At 57.8% G+C, this 25042-nt stretch overlaps 2 protein-coding genes across 3 annotated transcripts in view; one reads left to right on the forward strand and one right to left on the reverse strand.

Annotated features, from left to right (window-relative positions):
* The window catches only part of MACROD1 (mono-ADP ribosylhydrolase 1), a 148475-nt gene that overhangs the window by 99873 nt on the left and 23560 nt on the right, over positions 1 to 25042 (reverse strand). The window lies entirely within an intron of this gene.
* Positions 5728 to 8249, forward strand: FLRT1 (fibronectin leucine rich transmembrane protein 1). Its single transcript, XM_057726791.1, has one exon. It carries the CDS (start codon positions 5743 to 5745, stop codon positions 7765 to 7767), a length of 2025 nt encoding a protein of 674 aa, XP_057582774.1. The 5' UTR covers positions 5728 to 5742; the 3' UTR covers positions 7768 to 8249.

The following is a 25042-nucleotide window of genomic DNA, read 5'->3' on the forward strand; positions in this document are numbered from 1 at the left end:
CAGCTGAGCGCGGAGGGAGCGTGTCAGCTGGTGGCGGAGGAAAACGCAGGGCCCCTCATCAACTTAAACAAAGGTTTGCTGAGGACCCATCACAGGTGTGGAGGTGACCCTGCTCTGGTGGAGCTCCCAGCCCAATGGGGAGGTCACTGCTTCCTGTGGGGCAGGGGTCCTTCTGGAGCCGAGAAACTGCTTCCACCCCCAGTCTGCCCTGCACACCTCACTCCTGCCTCGGGCCCTGTTCCGCCAGTCGGGACCCGAGGGCCTGGCAGGGTTTAGGGAAAGTACAATGAATTCTTCTTGCTGAAGGGAGAGGCTGGGAGCGGGCACGGAAAGGGAGCGGGCGAGGGGCTTCCTTCTGTCTGAGCCGTGGCCCCCTCACCCACGCGTGTCTGCCCCCCCCTTTCTGAAGCTCAGCCAAGACAGGTGGGTGGCCACCTCGGGGTCCCTCCCAGGGACAGAGTGGGGCACCCTCCTTTCCAAAACCTCCAGGCCTGTGCCGGGCACTCCCCACAACCCCTCCCTCGCCATCTTCCCAGAAGAGTGGGGTTCTCGGCAACATGTTACAGATGAGGAAACTGAGGCCCAGAGAGGCGTCACTGCAGGTCACACAGCTGAGGACCGGTGAGGTCAGATTCGAGCCTAGCCACATTTCTAGTCCACACGCCTCCTTCTTGGGGTCAGTGCCATCTGGAATTCGCTGATTCCCAAGGTGGGGATGGAGACTGTACCCGGCACTTCGGGGGATACAGCATCAGGACGTCCCCACATGAGCTGCCTTCACTGGCAAACAGGAAGGAAGGCCAGGGCTGGGATGCAGGGGGAGGCCTATCCAGACTTCCCTCTCCTGCCTGGGACCCCCAGCTCCCTCCAGAATCATGCCCCCGCCCCTGCGAAGCCCCTGGTGTGCTCACCTCTAACTATGCCCCGCCCCCTGGAGCCTGCAGTAGTAGATGCCCTCTTCCATCCGGGGTGCCAGGGCCTGTGCCAGGCCTGGGGTCCTGCAGCTGCCCCCCTGCATGCTGCCCTCACTCTGACTCCCCAAGAAGACCCCCCAGAGGGCCCTGGGCCTCTGGCAGCCCCAGCTTGATGGGATTTGGGAAGGACCACAGGGCAGAGTGGCAGGAGGCCAGGGGTCTCCAACAGGGAGGCACCTCCATCCAGTTGGCAGGTGTTTACAGATATTACTCAGGACCCACTTCCACCAGTCAAGTTGTTATGGGACGCAGAGCTGGACACAGTTCAGGGCAGGTTTCATAGAGGTGTCCAGGCTGAGGCCTGGGGGGTAAGCAGACGCTGGCCTGGTGAGGCTTGAGTGGGGAAGGTGTGTTGGTGTTCAAGAAGCAGGAATAGCACATGCAAAGGCCCGGAGGCAGCACAAGGGAGAGCAGGCTTAGGGTCAGTGCTTCCACCCTAGCTTGGGGGGTTGGGGCTGAGGATACACAGTGTGAGGTCGGGGAGACCCAGCATCACAGCAACTGACAAGGAATCTGTGCCAGAAAGCAGCTTGGCCTACAGCCTCCCAGTCTATCCTGGAGGCACAGCAGGGACAGGGGAGTGAAGAAGGGGCCTCTGGATTGCAGAGGAAGGAGACAAGCAGTTAACACGAAGGCTAGACCAGTGTGTATGGGGCAGTCAGAATTACAGCAGATTATTTTATTTTATTTATTTTATTTTATTTTATTTTTGGCCTGGCCGCGCAGCTTCCCCGACCAGGGTTCGAACCCGTGCTCCCTACAGTGGAAGCACAGAGTCCTAACTATTGGACCACCAGGGAATTCCCTACAGCAGCTTTTAAACCTCATGCATCAGTACATACAGGCTGCACTTATGAGGGTTGCTTTACATGTATTACATCACTGAATGCTCAGTAGTGAGTTCCCCTGTAAGGGGAAATTTGATGGCTACATTTATAGATGAGGAAACTAAAGCTCAGAGAGGGCAAGTGACTTGCCCAAGATCTCACAGCCTGGAAGTGGGAGAGGCAGTACTCGAACTCTGTCCTAGATGGCAAGAGCTAGCAACTGATGGAGAATGCCAAGAATGATGCCCCAGGTCCCTCCCTTGGCTAGCAGGGGTTTGGATACCTCTAGTCTGAGCCATCTCACTGCTCCCCTCCCCCACCTCCATCACACACCAAGGATCCTGTTGTCAGTCACTGAGCTGGCAGGTCATAACTCACACCATGCTGAAGTCTGTGGGATTCTCGCAACAATGACAAGTGACCCCGTAAAAGACGGGCGATTTACCGGGTTTAATTTGATGGCCACATAAACCATCAAACATACAAGAAGGGAATAAAAAGGCCTCATGCCACCCGGGCAATTAAAGGGCTCCTCAGGCAAGGCATGCCGTCCTCCTCCCCACCCTGGGCCGCCCTGCCTTCCTGGAGCCAGAGGGCTCGGCGTCGGGAGGCCTTGGGGAAGGGGGTGGCAGGGGAGACTCAGCCAAGATGGATGAGGCCCGCAGACAGGGGAACAGAAAGGCCTTGGGTCCCTGCCTCCCAAATGCTTCTTGGTTATCCATCAGGCATCTCTGAAAGGTGCAATTTAGACTCTATTATGATGCTGGGGCCTCTGGAGGCTGAGGGCTGTGGCCATGAGCTGAGCGGGCACTGGGAACTGATGTTCATGCCAGAGAAGGCGGTCTGGCCTTGGCCTTAACAAGTCTACCCCCTGCTCAGGGCAGTGCTCCGGAACCCCTGAGCCCAGGGGCCACCAGCATCCCTTGTGCCAGGACTCAGAGGAGGGTGTGCATCCTCTAGCCAGATGCCGGGGGCCTGGGCAGAGGTGCTCCTGGGCTTAGACTTGACCCTGAGACTGGGGCAAGGTGGTCTTGAGCAGGCCTGAGCCTTCCTGTCCCCGGCACCTGCTCTGGCCCTGCCCCTTTGCTCATGAATGTCTTGAGACAGGACCTCCAGGCTCCATAACTTTCATGGCTCTGGCTCCATGCAGAGGAAGGGACAGATGTGCAGCTGGAAACCTGGGCTAGCTGTGACCTTGGATGGGCCCCTCGCCTCTCTGAGCCTCATGCTGCTCAGCTATAAAATGGGACCAAGGACCCATGTATATATGGCAGGTGGGCACAGATACAAACATGTGCCTGTGAGGGGGTGAGCAGGGCCTGGCCAGAGGGTCGCCCCTTCTGCCTGGGTTTATCCCTGTCCAAACCCACTGAGAGCCGGGAGCCCATGTGAGGGAAGGAAAGACGAACTCCAAGTCCCAAAGGGCAGGGGTGTGAGTGGGGCCATGACCCACAGACTAGGGGCAACCTCCAAAGAAGCATTGGAAGTAAGCAGGCAAACGTCCTCAGGCCAGCGGGGGTGGCTGGGAGGGGGCTTGAGGTGGCTTCAGAGGCCGAGAGTGTTGGTCACAGTCTCACCACTCCCCCTTCCTCCCGGCTTGCCTCGGGACCTCATCTCCCTCTGGCTCCATGCACCCTTCCCCCTCGCCCTCACTTGCTTCCAGCCGGGTGTCCTCAGCTGGCCCTCAACCTGCCTTGGGCACACCTCATGGACAAGCTTCATTCCACTAACAGGCCCTGAGTGGAGTTAAAGTGTTAGCCGTTAGCCACGGGCAAAGCCTGAGCTCCCTCCAGCAGGCCTTGGAACTGCCAGCAGCCTGGGCAAAGGCCCCTGTAATGCAAATAGTGCAAGAGTTGAGGAGGCGGCAGCGAGCGGGCAGAGGCATTCCCACCTTGCCCGGAACCTGGGCTGGCTCCCTTCTGTCCTTGGGTGGTCACTGCTGCCAAGCCACGCCAGGCCTACGCAGCCCACAGTTCCTGCCCTTGAGCACCCAGCATTTAGTCAGGGACCTTAAAACACCAGCCACTAAAGAGCGCAGCCTGCAGCCTGCAGAGACGGGCACGAGACGATTGTCACAAGCCTGGCGGTCAGGACCCTGGCTTGGGTTCTTCCTCGCCACCTCTCAAGCGGTCTTGAGTAAGTTCAGCCCTCCGAGCTTCAGTGTTTTCATCTGTTAAATGGGAATAACAAGGGCAATGACCTGACATTCGCTGGGAGGATGAAATGGCTTAAATATTCGTAAAATCCGAAGTGAGGTCTTTATTATAGTGTGAACTACTATCCCACCAAAATAGCACCCCAAGTGGCTAGAACACGGGTTAGCACGTGGTAGGTGCTCAATACAAATACGCTGAATGGCTGGAGGGACAGATGCACAGATGGATAAGCGAGCGGGTGGATGGGTGAGTGGATGGACGGGTAAACAGGTGGGAGGATGGATGGGTGGGTGGGTGGGTGGATGATAGATGGATGGATGATGGATGGATGGATCAGTGGGTGGATGGATGGATAGGTGGATGGACAGACAGACGGATGGAGCAGAGGGAAGCTCTGTGTGGCATGAGGAAGACCTAGCAGAGGAGGAGACATGTGAGCATGGTCCTGAAGGGTGACGAGAAGTTTGCTGGATGGAGAGGAGCAGCCCAGGAATAGAGAAGGACAGAAGGAAGAAGGGTTGGACATGGTTGAGAAATGGAGACACTGGGTCCCTGGGGCATGGGAGTGAGGTCACCACTGTCTCATTCAGTGAGTGGGTCCCAATTCTGCTCTGCACAGCAGGGCTGCCCTCCAGGCCACGGCCTTGGCTCAGACTCCCAGAGGCCATTGTGTCTCACGCTGAAAAGCCTTCGTGAACCTGGAGTTATAAAGCAGACCTCTGCTGGCTGCACCCTCCCCACTGAGGTTGAAAGATAATTTCTCTTTAATTGATTTTTTTACCACTATGAACAGTAAAGTAATATGAGAAAAATCTACACTGCAATTTTTCCATTTGTGAAAACCGAAATTACACCTTGCAGACAATTCCCTCAGAGCGTGGCCGCCTCCCTCCTTTTATTTGTTTCCTGTCTTTAAATGCAAGAAAACAGATATATATTTTTTTAAAAATAGCTGAACGTTTCGTGATTTGGGGAGAGGGCAAAGTGTGGAATAATTTCTCACATTACGTGGAACACAGTAGGAAGGGCACCTCTGATGGAAAGCGATTTCTGTAAATACACAAGAAACCAGTTCTGCTGACACCTCCTTCTTCTGTCTATAGGATGCACAAGTGACAAACAGGACATGTTGTTTTAACACCAGACGATGAAGTTCCTCACTTTCCACTGCTCGCCAGTGACGACGCTGGCAGATTCTTCTTGCAGGTTCTAGTGACGCCCCCCTGCCCCCCCTTTGAGCTCACAGCCCTCGCAGAAACAAGCTTCCCCTTCAGAGCCTGATTCCGAGCCAGAGAGGGATGCGAGTTCCCTGTTCCAATGAGAAATGGTGGCTCTAAATCCAGCCCATCAACGCTGACCAGCCACTTTCAGCATCAGCCGTAAAGACTGGCTTAGTGTGGGATCTTGAAAGAAGAGACCGAAACTGCAGCCCGACTCCCAGTAAATTAACCTCACGGGGCCCACGGTCACACTCCAGGAGGGCCAAGGCCACGTTCATCTCGCGTTCACGGGCAGCATCTTTGCTCCCGCTGAGATTAACGTCAGCCAGGTGTTGTCAGAGGCTGACCTCAGCCCGAGCGATCACCTGTGATGTAAACTTGGCATTCGGAAGGGCCGTGGGGCGTGTGCCTCGAGGCCTGACCTCTGCCCTGTGGCCCCAACTGTGCCCACCCCTGGGTGGCAGGCTGGTGGGCACCCAGCTCGCTCTCACCGCATGTGTCTTATGCTCCTTGCAGGTGTAGAGGCTACCAGTCAGGTGGGGCCCGGCTCTCCCAGCCATCCACCATGGTGGTGGCACACCCCACCGCCACTGCCACCACCACGCCCACTGCCACCGTCACGGCCACCGTCGTGATGACCACGGCCACCATGGACCTGCGGGACTGGCTTTTCCTCTGCTACGGGCTCATCGCCTTCCTGACAGAGGTCATTGACAGCACCACGTGCCCCTCCGTGTGCCGCTGCGACAACGGCTTCATCTACTGCAACGACCGGGGGCTCACCTCCATCCCCGCTGACATCCCCGACGACGCCACCACCCTCTACCTGCAGAACAACCAGATCAACAACGCCGGCATCCCCCAGGACCTCAAGACCAAGGTCAACTTGCAGGTCATCTACCTGTACGAGAACGACCTGGACGAGTTCCCCATCAACCTGCCCCGCTCCCTGCGGGAGCTGCACCTGCAGGACAACAATGTGCGCACCATCGCCCGGGACTCGCTGGCCCGCATCCCGCTGCTGGAGAAGCTGCACCTGGACGACAACTCCGTGTCTACTGTCAGCATTGAGGAGGACGCCTTCGCTGACAGCAAGCAGCTCAAGCTGCTCTTTCTGAGCAGGAACCACCTGAGCAGCATTCCCTCGGGTCTGCCCCGCACCCTGGAAGAACTGCGGCTGGACGACAACCGCATCTCTACCATCCCGCTACATGCCTTCAAGGGCCTCAGCAGCCTGCGGCGCCTGGTGCTGGATGGCAACCTGCTGGCCAACCAGCGCATCGCCGACGACACCTTCAGCCGCCTGCAGAACCTGACCGAGCTCTCGCTGGTGCGCAACTCGCTAGCCGCCCCGCCTCTCAACCTGCCCAGCGCCCGTCTGCAGAAGCTCTACCTGCAGGACAACGCCATCAGCCATGTGCCCTACAACACGCTGGCCAAGATGCGTGAGCTGGAGCGCCTGGACCTGTCCAACAACAACCTGACCACGCTGCCCCGTGGCCTGTTCGATGACCTGGAGAACCTGGCCCAGCTGCTGCTCCGAAACAACCCCTGGTTCTGCGGCTGTAACCTCCTGTGGCTGCGGGACTGGGTGAAGGCGCGGGCGGCCGTGGTCAACGTCCGAGGCCTCATGTGCCAGGGCCCCGAGAAGGTCCGGGGCATGGCCATCAAGGACATCACCAGCGAGATGGACGAGTGCTTTGAGGGTGCGGCACAGGGCGGTGCAGCCAATGCCGCCGCCAAGACCACCGCCAGCGACCATGCCTCTGCCACCACGCCCCAGGGCTCGCTCTTCACCCTCAAGGCCAAGAGGCCAGGGCTGCGCCTCCCCGACTCCAACCTCGACTACCCCATGGCCACGGGCGATAGCGCCAAGACCCTGGTCATCCACGTGAAGCCCCTGACAGCGGACTCCATCCGCATCACGTGGAAGGCCACACTGCCTGCCTCCTCCTTCCGTCTGAGCTGGCTGCGCCTGGGCCACAGCCCGGCCGTGGGATCCATCACGGAGACTCTGGTGCAGGGGGACAAGACAGAGTACCTGCTGACGGCCCTGGAGCCCAAGTCCACCTATATCATCTGCATGGTCACCATGGAGACCGGCAACACCTACGTGGCTGACGAGACGCCCGTGTGTGCCAAGGCGGAGACAGCCGACAGCTACGGTCCCACCACCACACTCAACCAGGAGCAGAACGCTGACCCCATGGCAGGCCTGCCCCTGGCGGGAATCATCGGTGGCGCTGTGGCCCTCGTATTCCTCTTCCTGGTCCTGGGGGCCACCTGCTGGTACGTGCACCGGGCCAGCGAACTGCTGACCCGGGAGCGGGCCTATAACCGGGGCAACCGGAAAAAGGACGACTATATGGAGTCGGGGACCAAGAAAGATAACTCCATCCTGGAAATTCGCGGCCCTGGGCTACAGATGCTGCCCATCAACCCTTACCACGGCAAAGAGGAGTACGTGGTCCACACCATCTTCCCCTCCAACGGCAGCAGCCTCTGCAAGGGCACGCACACCATCGGCTACGGCACCACGCGGGGCTACCGGGACGGCGGCATCCCCGACATAGACTACTCCTATACATGATGCCGGCGCCCGGCTCCCGCCTCCTCCTGGCATGGCGACTGTCTGGCTTTGCCCAGCCTGCTGCCGTCTGACAGACCAAGGAAAAAAAATTTCCATGATGACTTTCCCAGCAGAAAGCAGAGTTTGGGGAGGGTTGACAATTTTGTAGAACACAACAGTGAAAAAGAATTTTTTTTAAAGAATAGAAGACAGGAAGGGGATTTGACGTTGCTGAAGACATCATTTATACCAAATTATGCCAGGTGGGGAAGGAAAGACTAAAAATAATATTGCAGGAAGGGTTGGGTCGGGGTTTTTTTTCTCCCTGGACTGGAAAGATACTACCTGTGCATCGTCTGTGTACGCCTCACACTCTGTGCAGGGCCGTCACAAAGGAACCGTTAGAGAAGCAGCCGACACTCGTAGCCCCCACACAGCTCTCACTGCCGGCTGCTCACTGGAGACGACATGATGGAAGGTTTTCAGGCTCCTCACAAAGGAGAGGGAAGAAAAGATCTTTTGCTATGGCGATATTGTCCTGAAATCTCTTCCCTGGCTCTTTCCATGCCATTTCCCTTACAGATTTGCAGAAATAGCGCATCTTTCACTGCATTCTTTGAACAACGATGTAGTCAATTAAAAAACAAACTTTCTTTTTCCTATACTGAAGCCCTCCTCAATTCCATGCACCATAGTCCATGGAAGCACCATGGAAGCTGTGGCTTTCCCAGCAGCTTGAAGGTGCATCTATCTACCTGTCTATCTTTATGTTGTGTCTCTATATACAGATGGGTAGATAGAGCCACATATACAGTCCTTACAGTACTTCTTGGGTCAGTTCGTACAATTTCCTGAGACAATAGAGTCACAAAAATGTTGCTTTCTCCTAGGAATCATTGAGTAAGTAGACAAAGTGTGTTGGGGATGGGAGTGGGGTGGGGAATAATGCTGTTCCTAAAGGCGGAGGCATGTCTGCCCTGGCCGGGTGGCTGGGGAGACCCTGGGCAAGGGGCGTTTTCAGTTCAGTCCTATCTCAGGTTGGCCAGAGCTGGGCCGAGCTCCTTTCTGATATAGAGAAGGGCATTCTTTGACTGCCAGTGTCCTCATCTCTCTCCCCCCACACCGGCACAGATGCAATCACCTCAACAGGTACTTTCTCAGCATTTACTTTGTGCAGTGTGCTTCCTCCAGAGACAAGTAATTGGTGCAGGGACTTTTTTTTTTTTTTAATATCAGCTGATTAGACCTAATGGTTTCCATGGCTGCTCAAACAAAGCCCAGAAAAAGACATGAACATTCTCAGAAAAGCCCTAGGAGACAGCACCCCCCCAGAATGCAGAACACTCAGCCTTGCCCACCCCTGGGACTCTGCTCTGGAGAGGCAAGACCAGATCTCTCTAAAAATGCCTGCCTCCTAAAGGGTCCTGACCGGAGCCCTCAGAAGAGTTAAGATTTTTTTCCCTCCCTCTGGAATCAATGCTGCCATCATTTATCAACTGACAGTGCTGTCTGGCGAGCCATGAGATTAAAACGATGATGAGATAATGACAGCAAGTCGGGAAAGAAGAGAGGAGTGGTGCCTAGGGTTCTGACACCTCCCGTGTTCCGGCACTCGGGGAACTCAGGTCACCATCTGTTAAGGTGCCAGCTGTCCCGCGCCCGGGAAGGGCAATGTTAAAGGAGAGATGCTGGCCTGAGGGCAGGGAGGATGAGAAGGGGTCTAGCTCCTGGCCGTGGCGTTTTCAAAAGGCCTTGACTGCTTTGACAAAAGCCAAAGGCAGGAAGAGGAAAATGAACAGCAGTCACAGGGCTGCTGTGACGGGCCTAGGGCCCAGCCATTTGCTGGACATGAAAAGATGCTGCTGGCCCCTCAGTGAACAGGCCGGGGTTGAAAGAAATGGACACAACAGCCACGTGAGCAAGGCGGAGAAGATGTGCGGCGCTCATCGCCAGGCAGGAGAGATGGTCTCACCAAGTGGGGAACCCCGACTCCCAGCTCCAGGAAGAGGCCGAGGGTCACAGACACATTTCATTCTAGACTCAAGCTTTTTTCCTTTTTCCCACCTGAAGCATTTTCTCATACAATGAGGTCAGGAGAGAAACGTTTCCAAGCCTTAATCTCGCATCCATGTAAAGGTCGCCCTCCCTTTGGCACCTCCCAGACACAGGCCCGTTCTCTGAGGCTCAGGGAGGAGCAGAGGGGCCCCGCTGGCAGCATCCAGGAGGAGAGGGTGCACAAGGGTATGGGGCACTGGCCGGGGGTCAGAAGTTCAAGGTCTCTGCTGTTTCTGAAATGCGGTCTCCTCCCTAAAGGCACCGCTCCGGTCTTTGGCCAGTGTCCCAGGAAAGTCAGTCCCAGCCTCCCCACTGCCAACCCCCAACCCCCAGCCCCCGCTGCTAACATGCTTGGTCCCCTGCTCTCATTCTTCGTCCTCCTTTCTCCTCTCCCCTCGCCAGGTGGGAGGTCAGATCATCCCCTTAGAGGTTAGGAAGGCATTTGGGGGCACAGCAGGTAGCCCTATACAGGGAGGGCTACAAGGGAGCCCTCGCAGCTCTGAGCCTGCCTGTGCCAGCAGCGCCCTCCAGGCCAGGCCTGGGTGATGAACTTTCCTGCCCCACAGCACAAAGCAGGCCCAGGCCTGCCTGAGCCTGAGGACTCATCCGTCTCCTGCTCCCGGCTCTTGTACTGATGGGGCTCGGGACCCACCCCACACCAGGGGGAGCCCGGGCCCTGCCTGCCTTGCTGCAGGCATCCTCCTGCCGGTGTAAATGCTGAAGACAGTGGAGACTCAGCCCAGCCAGGGCCCGGGGGCACCCTCTCACCTTTTCTGCCCTCAGCATTCCAACATCTTTCCAGCATCCTATGTAAGAACAAGCCCCCAAATGTTTGCTGTCTTGCGGCCCCCCACACCAGGGATAGGGCCTGAAACCAGGTCCACTGTGAAACCCCATCCCTTCCTGGTGCCGCTCTTCCACGTCAGCCATGGACCATAATGAGACAGGATGCTCCAGGGTGCCCAGCCTCCTCCACCCCCTAGAAGCACGTAAGGACACAGGGCCTGGACCACCACTTCTGTCTAGAATCTCCCTCCTGTGGGTGGCCGACCTAACCCTTGCAGCCTCTAACTAGCCAGCGCAACCTCACTGGCCTCAGCGTTGATGAGGGTATTTTGTGGCATTTAAGGCAGGTTTCAAGTTAAAAAAAAAAAAGCCCATGACACTTCTTTGGTTAAGTGGTTTACCCTTCATGGTAATTAGATGTAGTGATTGGAATCTCTTTTCTATTACATGGCAATTTTCCTTTAAATTTCCCCTAAAAAAAAGAAAAGAAAAAGAGGAAAGAGAAGGCAAGGAAAGCAGGCAGCAGGGCCAGGCGAGTCATTTGCATTTTGCTAGTGAGGCCTCTTGTAAGCTCAGCTCAGGCGCGGGGCCCAACGTATGCAATGCTTAAGAGATTACTAAGAATAAGATCTATTAATTAGTCATACTCAATTCTGCAGACATGATGTGCATCAAAAGCTTCTTTTCTTCCCTTTTCTCCTTCCCTCTTCCCCCGGCCGCCCGCAGAAGCCTCCCTCTTCTTTAAATTGGCTCCTGCTTCCTGGACCACCTCCCATTAACATGGCGGCTGCGTGGCTGACTAGGGGGCCTCTGGGGTTTGGGGGTAGGAGCTGGGGCACCGCTCCTTCCCGCTCTGTGTGACGCTGGCAGGAGAGGTGACAGCGGCTGGGAAGATGGCAGTGCCTGGGGGGACCCAGGCTTCCCCACCCAAAGCCTGGAGCCCACACTCGCCTGTGCCTCTTCCTTCCTCGATGGGCACGAGGCCTCCTCCCCGCTCCCCTAGGGGTCCAGGGAAGCCCACCAGCCCCAGCAAGGAGCAGAGTGAGAAGGGTCAGGGAGCGTTTCCAGGGAGATGCAGGGAAAGCGGGTTTTGCAAATCCGCAGCCTCTGTTTCCCCTTCTGTAAAGTAGGGTTGGGCTGAGGCCAGGTCTAGCTTCCCCCAGAAAAGTTGGGGGCTCCAGAGGCCAAATGGGGGCTTGCCCTGTCTGCTGATTCTGGAAGGTTCTAGTTGGTCCATGGCAGGTGACAGAGGCCCAAAGTGGGAGGACAGGCCAGGCGAGGGACCCTGGGGGTCTGAGGGGGCTGACTGAGCAAAACGCCGGGACTGCATCTGAGCCTCCCTCCGTCACCCCCTCGGAGCTGCAGAGCGAGGGGAGGACACCGCCACCCCCCCTCCAATGGCAGCTCAAGTCCCAAAGCCAACCCACTCCAGAAATCTGCTTCCTGCTGAACGTGCCAGGGAGGACGGGGCTTCTGAGCTCGCGCTTATGAAAAATACAACAAGGAAAATTGGATGCGGCAGACAGGGAGCCGTGGAGCCGGGAAGGCAACCGGGAGAACGCTGGGGCATCTGCCAGAAGGAGGGGCCACGGGGCGCACGGCAGCCTGAGCCCCCACGGGCCAGACCACGCTCTCAGGGCAGGGCTCGGGCAGGGTCAGCTGGGGGCGTCCCCTGCGCCCACGTCCCCCGCCTCTTTCCCCCCACGCCGATCCGTGCAGGTGACGGGCGGCGGATGCCTGGCGCTGGATTTGTGCCAGGGTGAATACTAACAAGCAATTCGCAGCCAGGCACGGGCCTTCCAGGATGCAGGCAGAGGAGGCATCTTTTTTCTTAAGGAGGGATAAAAGGGCTCAAAAATGCAAATCATTACCGTTTACAGCCAAGCGAGTCTGCTAAATTGATTAGGAGAGATTAAACTCCTTGGAGGTGAAGGGAAAGGGGGATTTTTCACATTTTATGAACCTGCCCCCAGTGGCCAGACGCAAGGCAGAGATTTTCTGGGCCTGGCTTGCACGGAGCTGGGGTCTCTGAAGGCCCCAGTGGTCAGGATATACTGGTTGGACGGAGCCTGGGCTCAAGCTCGGAGGGGAGAGCAGTTCTGCCCCCATCGAGTACCACGCGCAGCCTCTGGGCCCGGGTGGGGAGTTACGTGGCCCACAAGGTCACTGAGAAGCTGTCCCGGCATCCAGGCAGAGACGCTGCCCCTGCCCTCCAGATTCCATCTGCCTCCAGGGTGAAAAGCTAGGGGAAGTGGCCGGGCCAGTCCCTTCTTGCGTAGGACTCGAAATCCAGGAGGCTGTCTGCTTCCTTTCTGGTCCAGGGTGGCTATGTCTCTGATCCATTCCCTGCAGCCAGTGAAAGGGAAGTGGGCCCAACTGTAAAGGGAAAACTGAAGTCAGGGAAGAGAAATCTGGCCCAGCAAAAAGAATCAGGCAGTGAGTTCTCTGTCGTTGGGAGCATTCATGCACTTGCTGGAGAGGTGGCAGGTATTTTCCTGCCTGAGCCAATGCCTGGTTCTTTGATGAGAAGATCCCGGTTCCTGCTCTTACTTTACCATTCCTGAGGTCCCCGTAAGAAAGATATCGAGGGATTGCTCAAAACGACCAATGTCCCATGAAAATCTCAGGTCCCATCCCGCTGCCAGCCCACCCAGCCCCGTCAAAGAGTTGCTTGTGCCACCAGACAGCCTGCAAAATCTCCATCCTTGGTGTCCAAGAGGCACAGGAAGAGGAAATTCAGACATGTGCCGTCCCGTGTCTAGGAGTCTGGACAGGCAGGGAGCACAGAGGGTGACCCATCCCCTTTGCTGGCTCTCTTGGGGCCCCTAGCAGGCCACTTCCTGGGCACTGCAGCTCCCCGTCCCAGGCTGCCTCCTGGCCATCCTCAGTGCCCGGACCCGAGCCCCCCTGAGCTCCCAACCACCATCCCACCAGCTATTCTCCCAGCAACACGCTCAGTGCTGCTGGCTCAATGCATCTGTCTCAGCCAGGTTGACGGCTGCCTGGGGCACTTTTCACTCAATGTTTTTAAGCATTTACCATTTCTTTTGAAATATTCCAAGTAGTTGCCTGAAATATCCACATTTGCTTCTTTAAAAACACTCAAGAAGATTCCCTTGGCTCTTGATTTCCCCTCCCTTAACTTCCTCCCTCCCTGTGCATTTTTAAGACACTTTTTCTCTAGTTTCGGGAATTCTATTATCGCTGGGGTCAGGCCCATTTTCTCACATTAACGTGATCGGCAGGATTGCCCAAGACCCCACTGATGCTGCAGGGGCAAAGCCCACCTTTCCCCACGTCTTCCCTGGGGACATTCACCTGGGGGCAGCTGCTGCCTTGCTCCCCACTGGAAAGCCTGGTAGGGCCAGGGGCTTTTTTTTCTTTTTTTTTTTTGGTGGCAAGCGGGATGGTTCCCTAACCAGGGATCAAACCCAGGCCTCCGCAGTGAAAGCGCCAAATCCTAACCATTAGGCAATCAGGGAACTTCCCAGGCCAGGAGCTTTCTGAGACCACTGTCACTGCCCCCTCCCACCCCGTTACTTGTGCTGGGAGGGCCGTGTGGGCATACTGAGGGCACAGGGGGTCTTGTGGGGGGCTGACCCGGCCCCCACTTCCCGGCAAAGTCAGTCCCTGAGGCATCAGAGCCACCACGGTGCCATGGCCCCGTCCTTCCCACTCCCACCCATGCCGCCCCCACACCTGAAAGCCCAAAAGCCCAAGCCCGGAGAGTCCCTGCAGGAAGGTCTTTGCTGTCACCACCTCTAAATCTCTTTTACGGCTGTCAGGGTGGAAGGCCACTCGGGCAAGATGCCAGGTCCCCGCACTCCTCCACATGGGGTCACTGGGGCCCAGCACGGTGCCGGGCACACAGGGGTGTCACTCATCTCTTCCTCCATCCTCCCTTGTCCCTGGGGCTCAGTGCAAAGGGCCCAGGTGGGTGTGTTGGCGACGGCCTTCCTCTCATCCTGCACCCACTCCCCTGGCAGCCTGAGAGGGGCTCCTCCTCCCTGAAGCATCTCATTCTGCCCTCCCTCGGACCCAGCGATCGCCAGCTGTGAGCCTGATGGGCAAATCCAGCCACTTGGTGCGATCCAACCACCAGCCTGGGTGGCCCAGCTCCCCCTCCCCGAGCCAAGCCTTAGGTGGGTGACGAGGAGGGCAGAGACCTGGGTGTCCCGCCTTGTCTGATGCTTCTGTCCAGAGTCCCCGCACCTGAGCAGCCCGCCGGGAGGAACTAGCCAGGCTGTCTCCTCAAGACAGAGGAAAACAAGTGTAACATGAGCCAACAATCGAAGCCGCAGCAGACGCGCGGGGCTGTCTGGTCCAGGCTGGTCCAGGGCGCCTCTCACCTGCCCTGTGCAGAGGACATGCTTGCAGAGGTTTGCAGAGACCACCCACCTCTGCCTGGTCCTGTTTTCGAAAGGTTCTGGGTACCCAGGAGGAAGACACACAAAACCCTGAAACTGGCTTAGATTTTTTTACCCAACTGAGCACACCACCTGCCCACAGGCCAGCCTCAGCTGAGAAGCCCACCCGGCGTCCAGCACCTGAAGAGATGCTGAGAGCCGTGGGGAGGAAGCGGGAGCGCCCGGCATTCGAGGTTTGTCATCGGAGAGGGAGAGAAGCGGGGAGATGGTGTTGAAGGTTGGGGACAGCTGCAGGGCTGCGAACACAGACGAGCCAGAGAGACGGTGCAGTTGTGCGACTCTGTTGGTGGCTGGAGCGGACGCCCCTAATTATGAATGTCACAAGGCGGGTGTGAACAGGAAGGCAAAGGAGAAAAGTAAACTAGAAGAAATCCCACGCATAAGCCATGCAGAGCAAATATTGTTAACCGCCACCAACAGGCAGTTCCCCTTCCCAGTGTTCAAAGGTTGCTGTATCTCGTCGGCGTGGAGTGCTGGGTGGGGTCACCCAACCCTATGCTCAGCAGACTCCTTCCCTAGCAGCCTGGGGAGGAAGAGAGCGGGGAGGGGGTCCTTGGCCAGACCCTGGTGAATGGAGTGGGTCCCTCTGCTGCAGAAGGTGGATGCCTGGCCAGCCAATGGCACGGGGAGGACAGGGCTGTGACCAAGGTCCCTTCCGCCCTCTGAGGGACGCCTGCCAGAGGCACCCGCGGCTTTCCCTGAGCCCCTGCCCTTCCCCACCTGCACAATCAGCCCCGTGGGGCCAGCTGGCCACCTGCTCCTTGTCTTCTTCCTTTTTCTCTGAAGGGCAAAGCAGTCTCGGGGGTCTGAGCGACGGGACCAGCCCCGCTGCTGCCTGCTGCCATCTGACACCTGGCTGGCTGACTGAGCCTGGCCCCGGGCCCACCTGCCTCCCTCCCAACCTCACCACCAGACACACAAACACCCACCACGACAACACAAACCAAAGTGCACTGCGAACCGCCCTTGGGCCTCCTTCTTGTAGGTGCCTTGAAACTTCAATGTTGAGATGAATGTGATGAACTATTTGGTCCTATTTTCTGTTTGTCTGTTTTCATATAAAATGTCCAAGTCTACTTTCCTTGTCCTTTCTTGAAATAAATAGAAAGATTTAACTTTTACAGTCCTCTCAGCTGCTGACTCTCAGCTCGGCGGTCCAGCGTGCCAGGGGCCGGTGTCTGTCGCCCACGCGGTCTCGGCTGCCCACACCCCCTCCCCGGGCTTCACCCCAAGGGTCAGCCCCGCTGTCAGGGTCCACGGGCACAGAGGTGGTGGCAGGGCAGGGCGGGAGCTCTGGGTTATTAGTTCTCTCCCTGGGCACCACGGGAACCAGAATAATGATTTTGTCGCAGGACAGAGAAGGGACCTCTGACCCCATCCCGCAGGCCCCAGGGAAGCTGACCGCCAGCTAAAGGCGGACTCCAAGAGGGTTTCCACGAGGAGATGTATTAATCGGAGCCGTGGATTATCTCCTGCAAGGCTCCGGCAACCATGTGGGCACCCAGATAAGACTGGAGCCGCACGGGCGCTGGGGACACGGCTATTCCTCTGCCTGGTGAACGCTTGCCTGGGTCCCCCCACCCCTGACATCCCTCATCCCCTAGACGCACCCACCGCATTCACAACTCTCCAGGCCTAGCCTGGTATCTCACACTCCAAAGAGAGGGAAAAGGAAAAAAAAAATTATTTTCCATGAGAACAATAGCCGTTTCTGCTAAATTTAACACGTAAAATAAGAGCTCATTACTTGTGCCTTAGATCTGGTTTCACATCTGGATACGGGTTAATGAGCTTTTCCTTATATTCCAAGGAAGCAAAGTTATTTCTGGACATGCCTCGGCGGCAGGTGGCCTGCTTGGGGTGACACGGGGTGCTCTGACCCCACCGGCGCCCCTCCCCCCGCCGCCATCCCCTTCTCTTCGTCCTCACTGCTGGCCCCCTGCAGCAGCAGGAGCCCGGAGACCATTCTAGAGGGCGGTGCACCACATGGGCTTCGGGGAAGGGACCGAATCTGGTTCCCCAAACTCTTCCCAGGGCCCAGCGCATAGTGGGTGCTCAGGAGGGCTGCCCACTCTTCCTCACTTGACACTTATCTTCCTAGAACATGATCAGCCAGCCAGGCAGCAGATATTTACTGAGGGCCTACTGTGTGCTGGGGCTGGGGCTGGGGCACCCTTCCAGCCTCACGGAGGGAGAGGGAAGGTTGCTCACAGACGGGATCGCGGTGGGGAGGCTCTCTGGGAGCCATGTCTCCACTGAGGCTGTTTCCAAAGGAGTGGGCCTGGCACACAGCCCACCACAAGCTCTGAGGCAGGCGGCACGAAGGCGCGTCCAATTCTGTGCCCCCTCTGGAAGACTCCGCCCCCTCCATAAGCACAGGACCCACCTGCGGGCCCCGCCTCTGGCCGCATCAGGTACCATTCATTCCCCAGGCAGGCCCTATCCCGGGCTCTGGGTCTGTGCTGACGTCTCAGCCCGATGCCCTTGAGGGCCCTTGAAGGTTCAACTCAGGCATTGTCTCTGGAGAGGCCGCCCCCTCCGGGCCCCACCTGCTGGTTCTCACCTGCACAGGTGACTGCTTCCAGCACCTCGCTCACTAGGGGCCCCTGGCAGGCAGGTGTCGCCTTCTACCCCTTCAGATCCCAGAGGGCACTGGCCTGGCACAGAGGAGGCACCGGAAACATGAACGGAGAGGGTGAGTCAATGAACACCAGCAAACTGATCAACCAACAGATCGATCTCTCAATGCTGGATCCAAGGAGGACGACTTTCCAAGGGCGGCAGCCCCGGCATCCCAGGCATGAGGCAGTCTTACCTCTCCTTCCACCCCCTCCAGGCAGGGGGAGTCGTGGACGGGGCTGACCCAGCTCACCGGACCCTCCACACGCCGGCAGCAGCGCCACAAACTAGGTGCCCCGGGCCTCTCTCTTCAAGCCAGAGCAGGAGGGCCGGGTCCCCAGACTGTTCCTCAGCCCCTGGAGCTAATAGAAGTTCTGCCCAGGAAGGGTTCACAGTCACACATGTTTGGGAACCACTGGATTATCGCCTGTCCTGGGGGCTTCTCAGGCAGGGCCCTGGAGTCCCCTCAGACCTGGTGAGACCACAGGCTCCACCGCCCACTCCCTGTGCCTCTGTAAAGTGTGCTCTTGCTTTTCTCACCATGACAGCACCGACCCTGCGCGTGTGTGCTGGGGCCTCCGCGAGAACGCTGCTCCCATCCCCTCCGTCCCCGCTTGTCTGGGGAGTGCAGGCCCCGTCCCTGGCGCCTCCGGGATTTACCCAGCATCCCTGCCCCCAGGCATAGGTGCTGAGCTGACCGGCATTTCTCCCAAGGAAGCCCAGGTGTCTCCACAACAGCGAAGGGCCCCCAGGTTTGCTCAGAGGAGAGGCGTCCAAATGGGGCCTGCTCCCCAAAGCACCCCGACCACACCCAAGGTCTGCGGCCTGCTCCCGAAACCTGCTAGAGGGGCTCTCGGGCTGACCTGAGCTTTCGGCTTCAGGAGAACAGGAGAGGGGATGGGGGCATCTCAAGTTTTAATAAGTGCCCGGGGGGACTGGAGGCCCAGACAAGGTTGGGCCCCACAGGAGGAAATCAGCAGGAACCATGGGGGAGGGTCCAGGACCGGTACTTCAGGTCAATGGAAAGAAGACCCTCCAAACATAACTGACCCTCTCTGAAGAGGAGGAGGTGGTCTGAGCTGTAGCGGGCCCATCCTCACAGGACAGCAAGCAGAGCTGGCCGGCCCCGCAAGGGGCATGGGTTGTGGGTGGTGGAGGTGACAGGCCGACAATGAAGAGCCCCTGTCTCCCTGTCGCGTCTTCAGATGGACCCTGGGAGACAGGGTGGTCTCCCCACACACCCCAGACTCCCCCTGCTGCAGCCCCGACTCCAGCCAAACAGTTTCCGGCCCTTTCCTCCCCAAAGAGATCTCAGGACTCGCATATCGCTGAGGTTACAGACAGGAGTGGGGTAAGGCCCCTGAATAGCTGCTCAGCAGCCGAGGGGCACCCCTACGCCCAGGGCCCCCCCGAATCCCGGGGCCCCTGCTTCTCGTATCCCACTCCTCCTGCTTGGTCACACTCAGGACTACAAGTCCCAGTTCAAGTGGGATGAAGAGTGGGTGGCCACCATCCCCATCCCTGGACCCTGCTCTTACCTGGCTACCACCAGGTTCCAGAAGCGTCCCTCCTCCTGCCCCCACTTCCCATAAGGGGACTCTGCCCTCACCAAGCATCCTGGAGAAGAAGCGACCAAACCCGGGAAGGGTCCAACACCCCAAATCCCACCCCACAGCCAAGTTCCAAGGCCAGTTCTTAGCAGCCTGCATACGAGGCCCGGGATGGATCTGAGGTCCCCAGCCAGCCCTGCAACGCTGCCTCCGCAGGGCTGGGTGGAGCGTGCTCACCACTTCCAGGCGCCCCCAGCCCACCCGCTGGCTGCCTCCCCTCCCCACTCATACCCCTCGGCCTCTCGTCAGCATCTGCTTCTGCACGGCCCGCCACCCCCAGGTCCAGCACTGGCACCTCCGAGGGACCCTCTCCTCCCGAGGCAGAGGAAATAGGCTCCCTCCAGCCGCTAACTGACAGCACAAGTGAAAACCCGGCACCCCCCCTCTTCGGAGACTTACAGGGGAAGTGAAATCTTATTTGCACTGCTGCCAAGCCTGGGACGCGATGAAATTATGCCTCAAGAAGAGACCGGCCGGCTCCCCGCGGAAACGGCGGCATCAGAGATGGGCTTATTAAAAGCCACAGTGGCCACATTTCAACCTGTTTCAGGTGTTAAGTAATTTGCTGCCACCCAGAATTCAGTGGCAGGTTTTTATCATTTTTATTTCTGCGACGCAGGCCCGAGGCCCCCACACAGGGAACTGTGGGTCTAAATGCTCCCTGGAGCCCCAGGGCTGTGAGGGAAATGGGGGAGCAGGGGCCTGGGAGGGGGTGAGGGTAGAGGCTGGCGTGGCAGCAGACACCCCGATTCTTTCCAGGGTTACACCAGGCTTGGCTCAGAGCGACAAGGAGGGCCAGCTCTAAGACCCCCCTGACCCCACACGTAGGGTCTCAGTGGTCCCCAAAGACCCTGTGGGCGTCTTCTAAAGGCAGCACTCGTGTAAGCTCTGTGAGGGCAGAGACTGCCTCCCTCAGGACCTGTCCACCAGCCACACAATCAACAGGTCTTTATTGAGCACATACTGTGTGCCAGGTCCCGACATAGCAGGGAGCGAGACCCTGAAGACTCCTGGCCTATGGACCACACGGTCTGCTCGTAAACATTGAGTAAATATTTGTGGTTAGTTGATTAAAATCTCCAAAAGGCAAACAAGCTCTTGAAAGAAACAATGCTGGGGGCTTCCCTGGTGGCACAGTGGTTAAGAACCTGCCTGCCATTGCCAGCGACATGGGTTTGATCCCTGGTCTGGGAAGATCCCACATGCCGTGGAGCAACTAAGCCCATGAGCCACAGTTATTGAGCCCGTGCACCACAACTACTGAGGCCCATGCGCCTAGAGCCCATGCTCTGCAACAAGAGAAGCCACCGCACTGAGAAGCTGGCACACCACAACGAAGAGTAGCCCCCGCTTGCCACAACTAGAGAAAGCGTGTGCGCAGCAATGAAGACCCAACACAGCCAGTAAATAAATAAATAAAACTTAAAAAGGAAAGAAAGGAAGGAAGGAAGGGAGAAAAGAAAGAAAGGAAGGAAGGAAGGAGGAAAGAAAGAGAAAGAAAGAAAAGAAAAGAAAGAAAGAAACAATGCTGGCACGGGGGCACCGGAGGGAGAGGCAGGGAGGAAATGAGCCCACCTGACCCGGCATCCGCTCTGTCCCAGCCACCGCAGCCGCCCTCGCAGCAGGGGCCTCCCATGTCACAGATGAGAAGGCTCAGGGCCACAGTGCTTCTCACTGCTCTGCAAACCACGTGGTGAGGGGCCCATGCCCTGACCTTCCACAGCCCTGACCCTCTTGGGGAGATGTACAGCTTCACACACACAGAAAACCAGGGACAGGGAGCTGTGCGGTCTGGGGCCCACAGGGCCATGAGCCTTAAGCACTTTCTCAGCAGCGCTGGGCAGAGGACTGTTTGACGCCTGCTGGCTTTGGAGGGATTAAGCCTATTACTGAGCCTCCGGGGGCTTATCTGACACCCTTTCTGAGGCCCCCTTTCTCCACCTGTTTTCAGATACTCCAGGAAGACCAAGGGGAATCTTCAAAGTCCAGGCTGAGCCAAGAGCAGCAATTCTTTAATTAGCTTTCTCTTGGATTGGGGCCCTGGCGAATGGATTAGCTGTGGTGGGGCCAGAGAAAGGGATTGCAGTCCCTTAGCACTGAGATTACAAGCCCAGAGTGAAGGGCCAAGGGCCGTCACCAGGGACAGCGGCTCCCCAGAGGCTGGCAGATGGAACCTGTCACCAGGAAGACACGGGAGATGTGCTCTCAGTGAGGCCTTGGTCCCCAGGAAGCTGGCATGGAGAGATGCTTGGCACGGCTGGGCTGTGTGCCTGGGTCCCCTAATGAATGTGCTTCCCTCCCATGTGACGGCCCCGATCTGGCACTTCATAATTAGGAGGGGGTCCCTAAAGGGGCGCCCGTCTGCGAGAGGCGAGGCAGTGTGGCCCGATGGTGCCAGGCACCAGGCATCTGTCCCTGCCTTCCACCCCTGCTCATCGCCGTTTTCAAGCAAACAAACTGAGGCCCAGACGCAAAGAGCTTGCCCAAGGCCACGGTGACAGAGGTTAGCCTGAGAGCCAGGTCCTGGCCAGTTAGGCAGCCTGATTGGGATCTGTGAACCTGGAGGGAAAGGCACAGGTGAGCCCCCACCAGGTATCGTTTCAGGGAAGTAAGCCTCGCCAGGCAGGCCTCCTCCAGGAAGCCCTCCCTGACTGGCCCACAGCACCTTGGATTTGCCTACTCGGCACTTACACCCGGTGTTGTACCCACTGCTCCCACTATACACTGAGTGTCTTTTTGAGGCAGGGACTGGGCCTTCATCATTTTATACTCTCTGAATGAAGGAAGGAGGACTGTGTCCTCCCCAGTCTGGGGGGTCCAGAAAGAGAAGGCTGGCAGGAGGCTGAGCCTCAGGGGCAGGAGGACAGGAAGGAGGGAGCCAAGAGAGGAGGCTGCCAGGGATCCCAGGAGCCAAGCTCCAGGCTGAGGTCTCCCCCAGGCCTCGGCTCTCCCGCTGGCCAGCCTTGCCCAGGGAGGCATGTGAAGGGCAGGATGACTCAAGGACTTGGAGACCCAGATTCCCCGGGACTGAAGCCCTTTGAAGTGGGACTTGTGCCCTCCCCCTTGAGCTCCGCATCAAGGGCAGCTCTGCTGTAGTCGCACGGGCTGGGCTCTACAGATAAGGGTCGCCCCTCTTGGGGCAGGCAGAAGCTGAGCCTCCCCCAGGGCGCCACCCCAGGCTCCCCTGGGGTGCTCCTCCCAGCTCCCCCTTCCTGACCCTCCCAACAGGTCTGCCTCCAGGACCAAGTCACTGCAGCAACCATGTAGCTCCCCAGCATGCAGCTACCTGTAGCTCCCACATAGGTCCCAGCTGCCTGGACCACATCTCCCTTGCTCGCCCGTGCAGCCCCAGCACCCAGCACCTGCTGAATGAATGAAGGGCTGTGCCATGGAGCACGTGGGAGGGATGCCTAACCCAGGTCGGGGCAGGTTCCTGGAGGAAATGACATCTGAACCAGGACCTAGAGCATGACCAAGTGAAAATGGGAGGAGAGGGTGCTCCTGGCAGGCAGGGGAAGAGCCCAAGCAAAGGCTGGGAGGTGAGAGAGAACACGCAGTTGTGAGACCCCAAATCATTCAGCTGGGCTGGGATGGAGAGGGTAGGAGAGGGAACCAGAAACAGCAGGAGAGGTTTTGGGGCCAGACGATGTGGGTGTGCCAGTCACGCCCAGGGAGCCAAGGTCACTATTAGGACAAGAACTTCCCTAAATCGAGGATCCCAGGGATGTTGGAAAAAGCCATGATTAAGCCAGGGCTGCCCAACTCTGGGGGCCCCATGTCTACTGTGGCCTCTACAAATACCCCCCTCCCCGCTGTTGTGCAGTGCAGCCCTGGCACCAACCATAAGGTTGCAGAGAAAGCTGAAACCCACAGGCACTACCCAGCAGCAGGAAACAACATCCACCCCACGAGAGGCCAGGCCCAGGGAATTCCCTGGTGGTCCAGTGGTTAAGACTCAGGCTTTCACTGTTGTGGACCTGGGTTCGATCCCCAGTTGGGGAACTAAGATCCCATAAACCCTGCAGTGCAGCTAAAAGGTTTTTTTTTAAAAGACCACGGCTAAGGAAGCACGTGGATCCCAGAGGCCAGGCGACGAAGCCCCCAGGAACACCTCCAGCGGTGGGTGTGGCAAACCAGGGGCCACAAAAGGCAGCAGTGGCCCTGCTGAGACTCCCTGTGAGCAAAGAGGAGTTCTAGGTGTTTTCTGGAATAAAGCAAGTATTTCCAAGCACCTGCTTTGTGCCAGCTGGTGCGAGCTGCAGGGGTAAGCCCAGCAAAGGCCTGTCTCCCGCACCACACCTGCGGGTATCAGTGCTTCCAGCCTTAGCCTCTTCTCCAGCTGCGGAGAATGATGTCTCATCTCAATTAGCCTCTTTCTGATTATTAGCGAAGTTCGGCATCTTTTCACTTGTTTACTGGCCATTTGTTTTTCTCTGACCAGGAATTGCCTGTCCACATCTTTTGTCCACTTTTCTTATTGATTTGTAGGAGCTGTTCATATATCAAGAGAGGAGTAGAGAAGCAGGTTCTCCTGGGGCAGACTCTCAGGGCCTCCCTCGAGGGTCCTCAGGACCCGGGAAAGGGAGGAGGATGTTCCCACCTCCTCCCCCTGCCCAGCTCCTGGCGGGCCAACTCTGCTCAGAGACCAAGCACCTTCTGCAGGTGGGAGCCCCTGCCAGGCCTGCATCTCAGCTGGTAAAACCCAGAGGGCTTATGTTTTACTATACTGAGACGTCTACGCTGGCAGGGGCTGGCGGGGTGCCCCAGATGGCACCCGAGGGGAGTCAGCTGGTTTGGCTGGACATCCAGGAAGAAGGGATGACCGACCCAGCCCACTTCAGCTGGAACCAGCCAACAAAAGGGGCAGGTCCCGAAGCCTCAGGCTGACCCTCCCAACAGAATTCCAGGGCCCCCTCTGGTGCACACCATTCCTGTCCCCCTTTCAGCTATGACAGTCCCCAAAGAGTGACCCAGGTGTGGAGGACACATGTGAGCCCTGCCCCTTCGTCCTCGGCCACCTGACCTTTCAGGGCCAGAAGCAACCCTGCGGTTCATTTCCTTCCAGCACTTTCTATATTTCAGCGGTCAAAACAATGCAGGCCATAAAACTGATTTCTAAAATCTACAAGGGAAATAACATTCAAGGAACCAGGAAAAATAAAGCCCCTCCTTTCCCGGAGTAATGGCTGCCGAGAGCCCTCATGGGGCCCTTTCTGCAGCTGGGGTGGCAGGTGCAGGGACCAGCCCGCACACCTCCCCACACCAGCTGGTAAAGGACCACTCAGCACGTGTTCTGATGGGGCCACGGCAACCAGGGAGGCTGCAAACCGCCGGCTTACCTTCTCCCTGACTGCCCTGTGGCCAGCTGCACTGGCTCCCCAAAACCAGGGAGGGCTCACTGGCATCCTGTGCCCACCCTCTCCCACCCGCCACTAAGCTCCTGGCAGAAGAGCCAGACCACAGACTGCAGGCCACCATCCTGGTGCCGGCCAAGGTCACCACACTGCTCTGCGCCACGCTTGGGTGAGCCTCCCAGGAGGACAAACAGCACCGCCACAAAGGTGGCCACAATGACCGCTGCGTGACAGAAGGGGGATGGGATTCCATGACCTCCCCCAAGCTCTCCAAATACCCCCATCCTGGGCTGGCACCATGCCCACTCACCAGACACCTAGAACTACGAGTGGTTACCATGAGCCCACTGCCCCTCATTCTTTCACTCACTGACTCACTCACTCATTCATTCAAAGGTGACATGACATAGTGGAAAGCACCCAGGATCTGATTCAAGCTTCCTGA

The sequence above is a fragment of the Hippopotamus amphibius genome, chromosome 3, assembly GCF_030028045.1.
Source record: "Hippopotamus amphibius kiboko isolate mHipAmp2 chromosome 3, mHipAmp2.hap2, whole genome shotgun sequence".
Classification (NCBI taxonomy): domain Eukaryota; kingdom Metazoa; phylum Chordata; class Mammalia; order Artiodactyla; family Hippopotamidae; genus Hippopotamus; species Hippopotamus amphibius.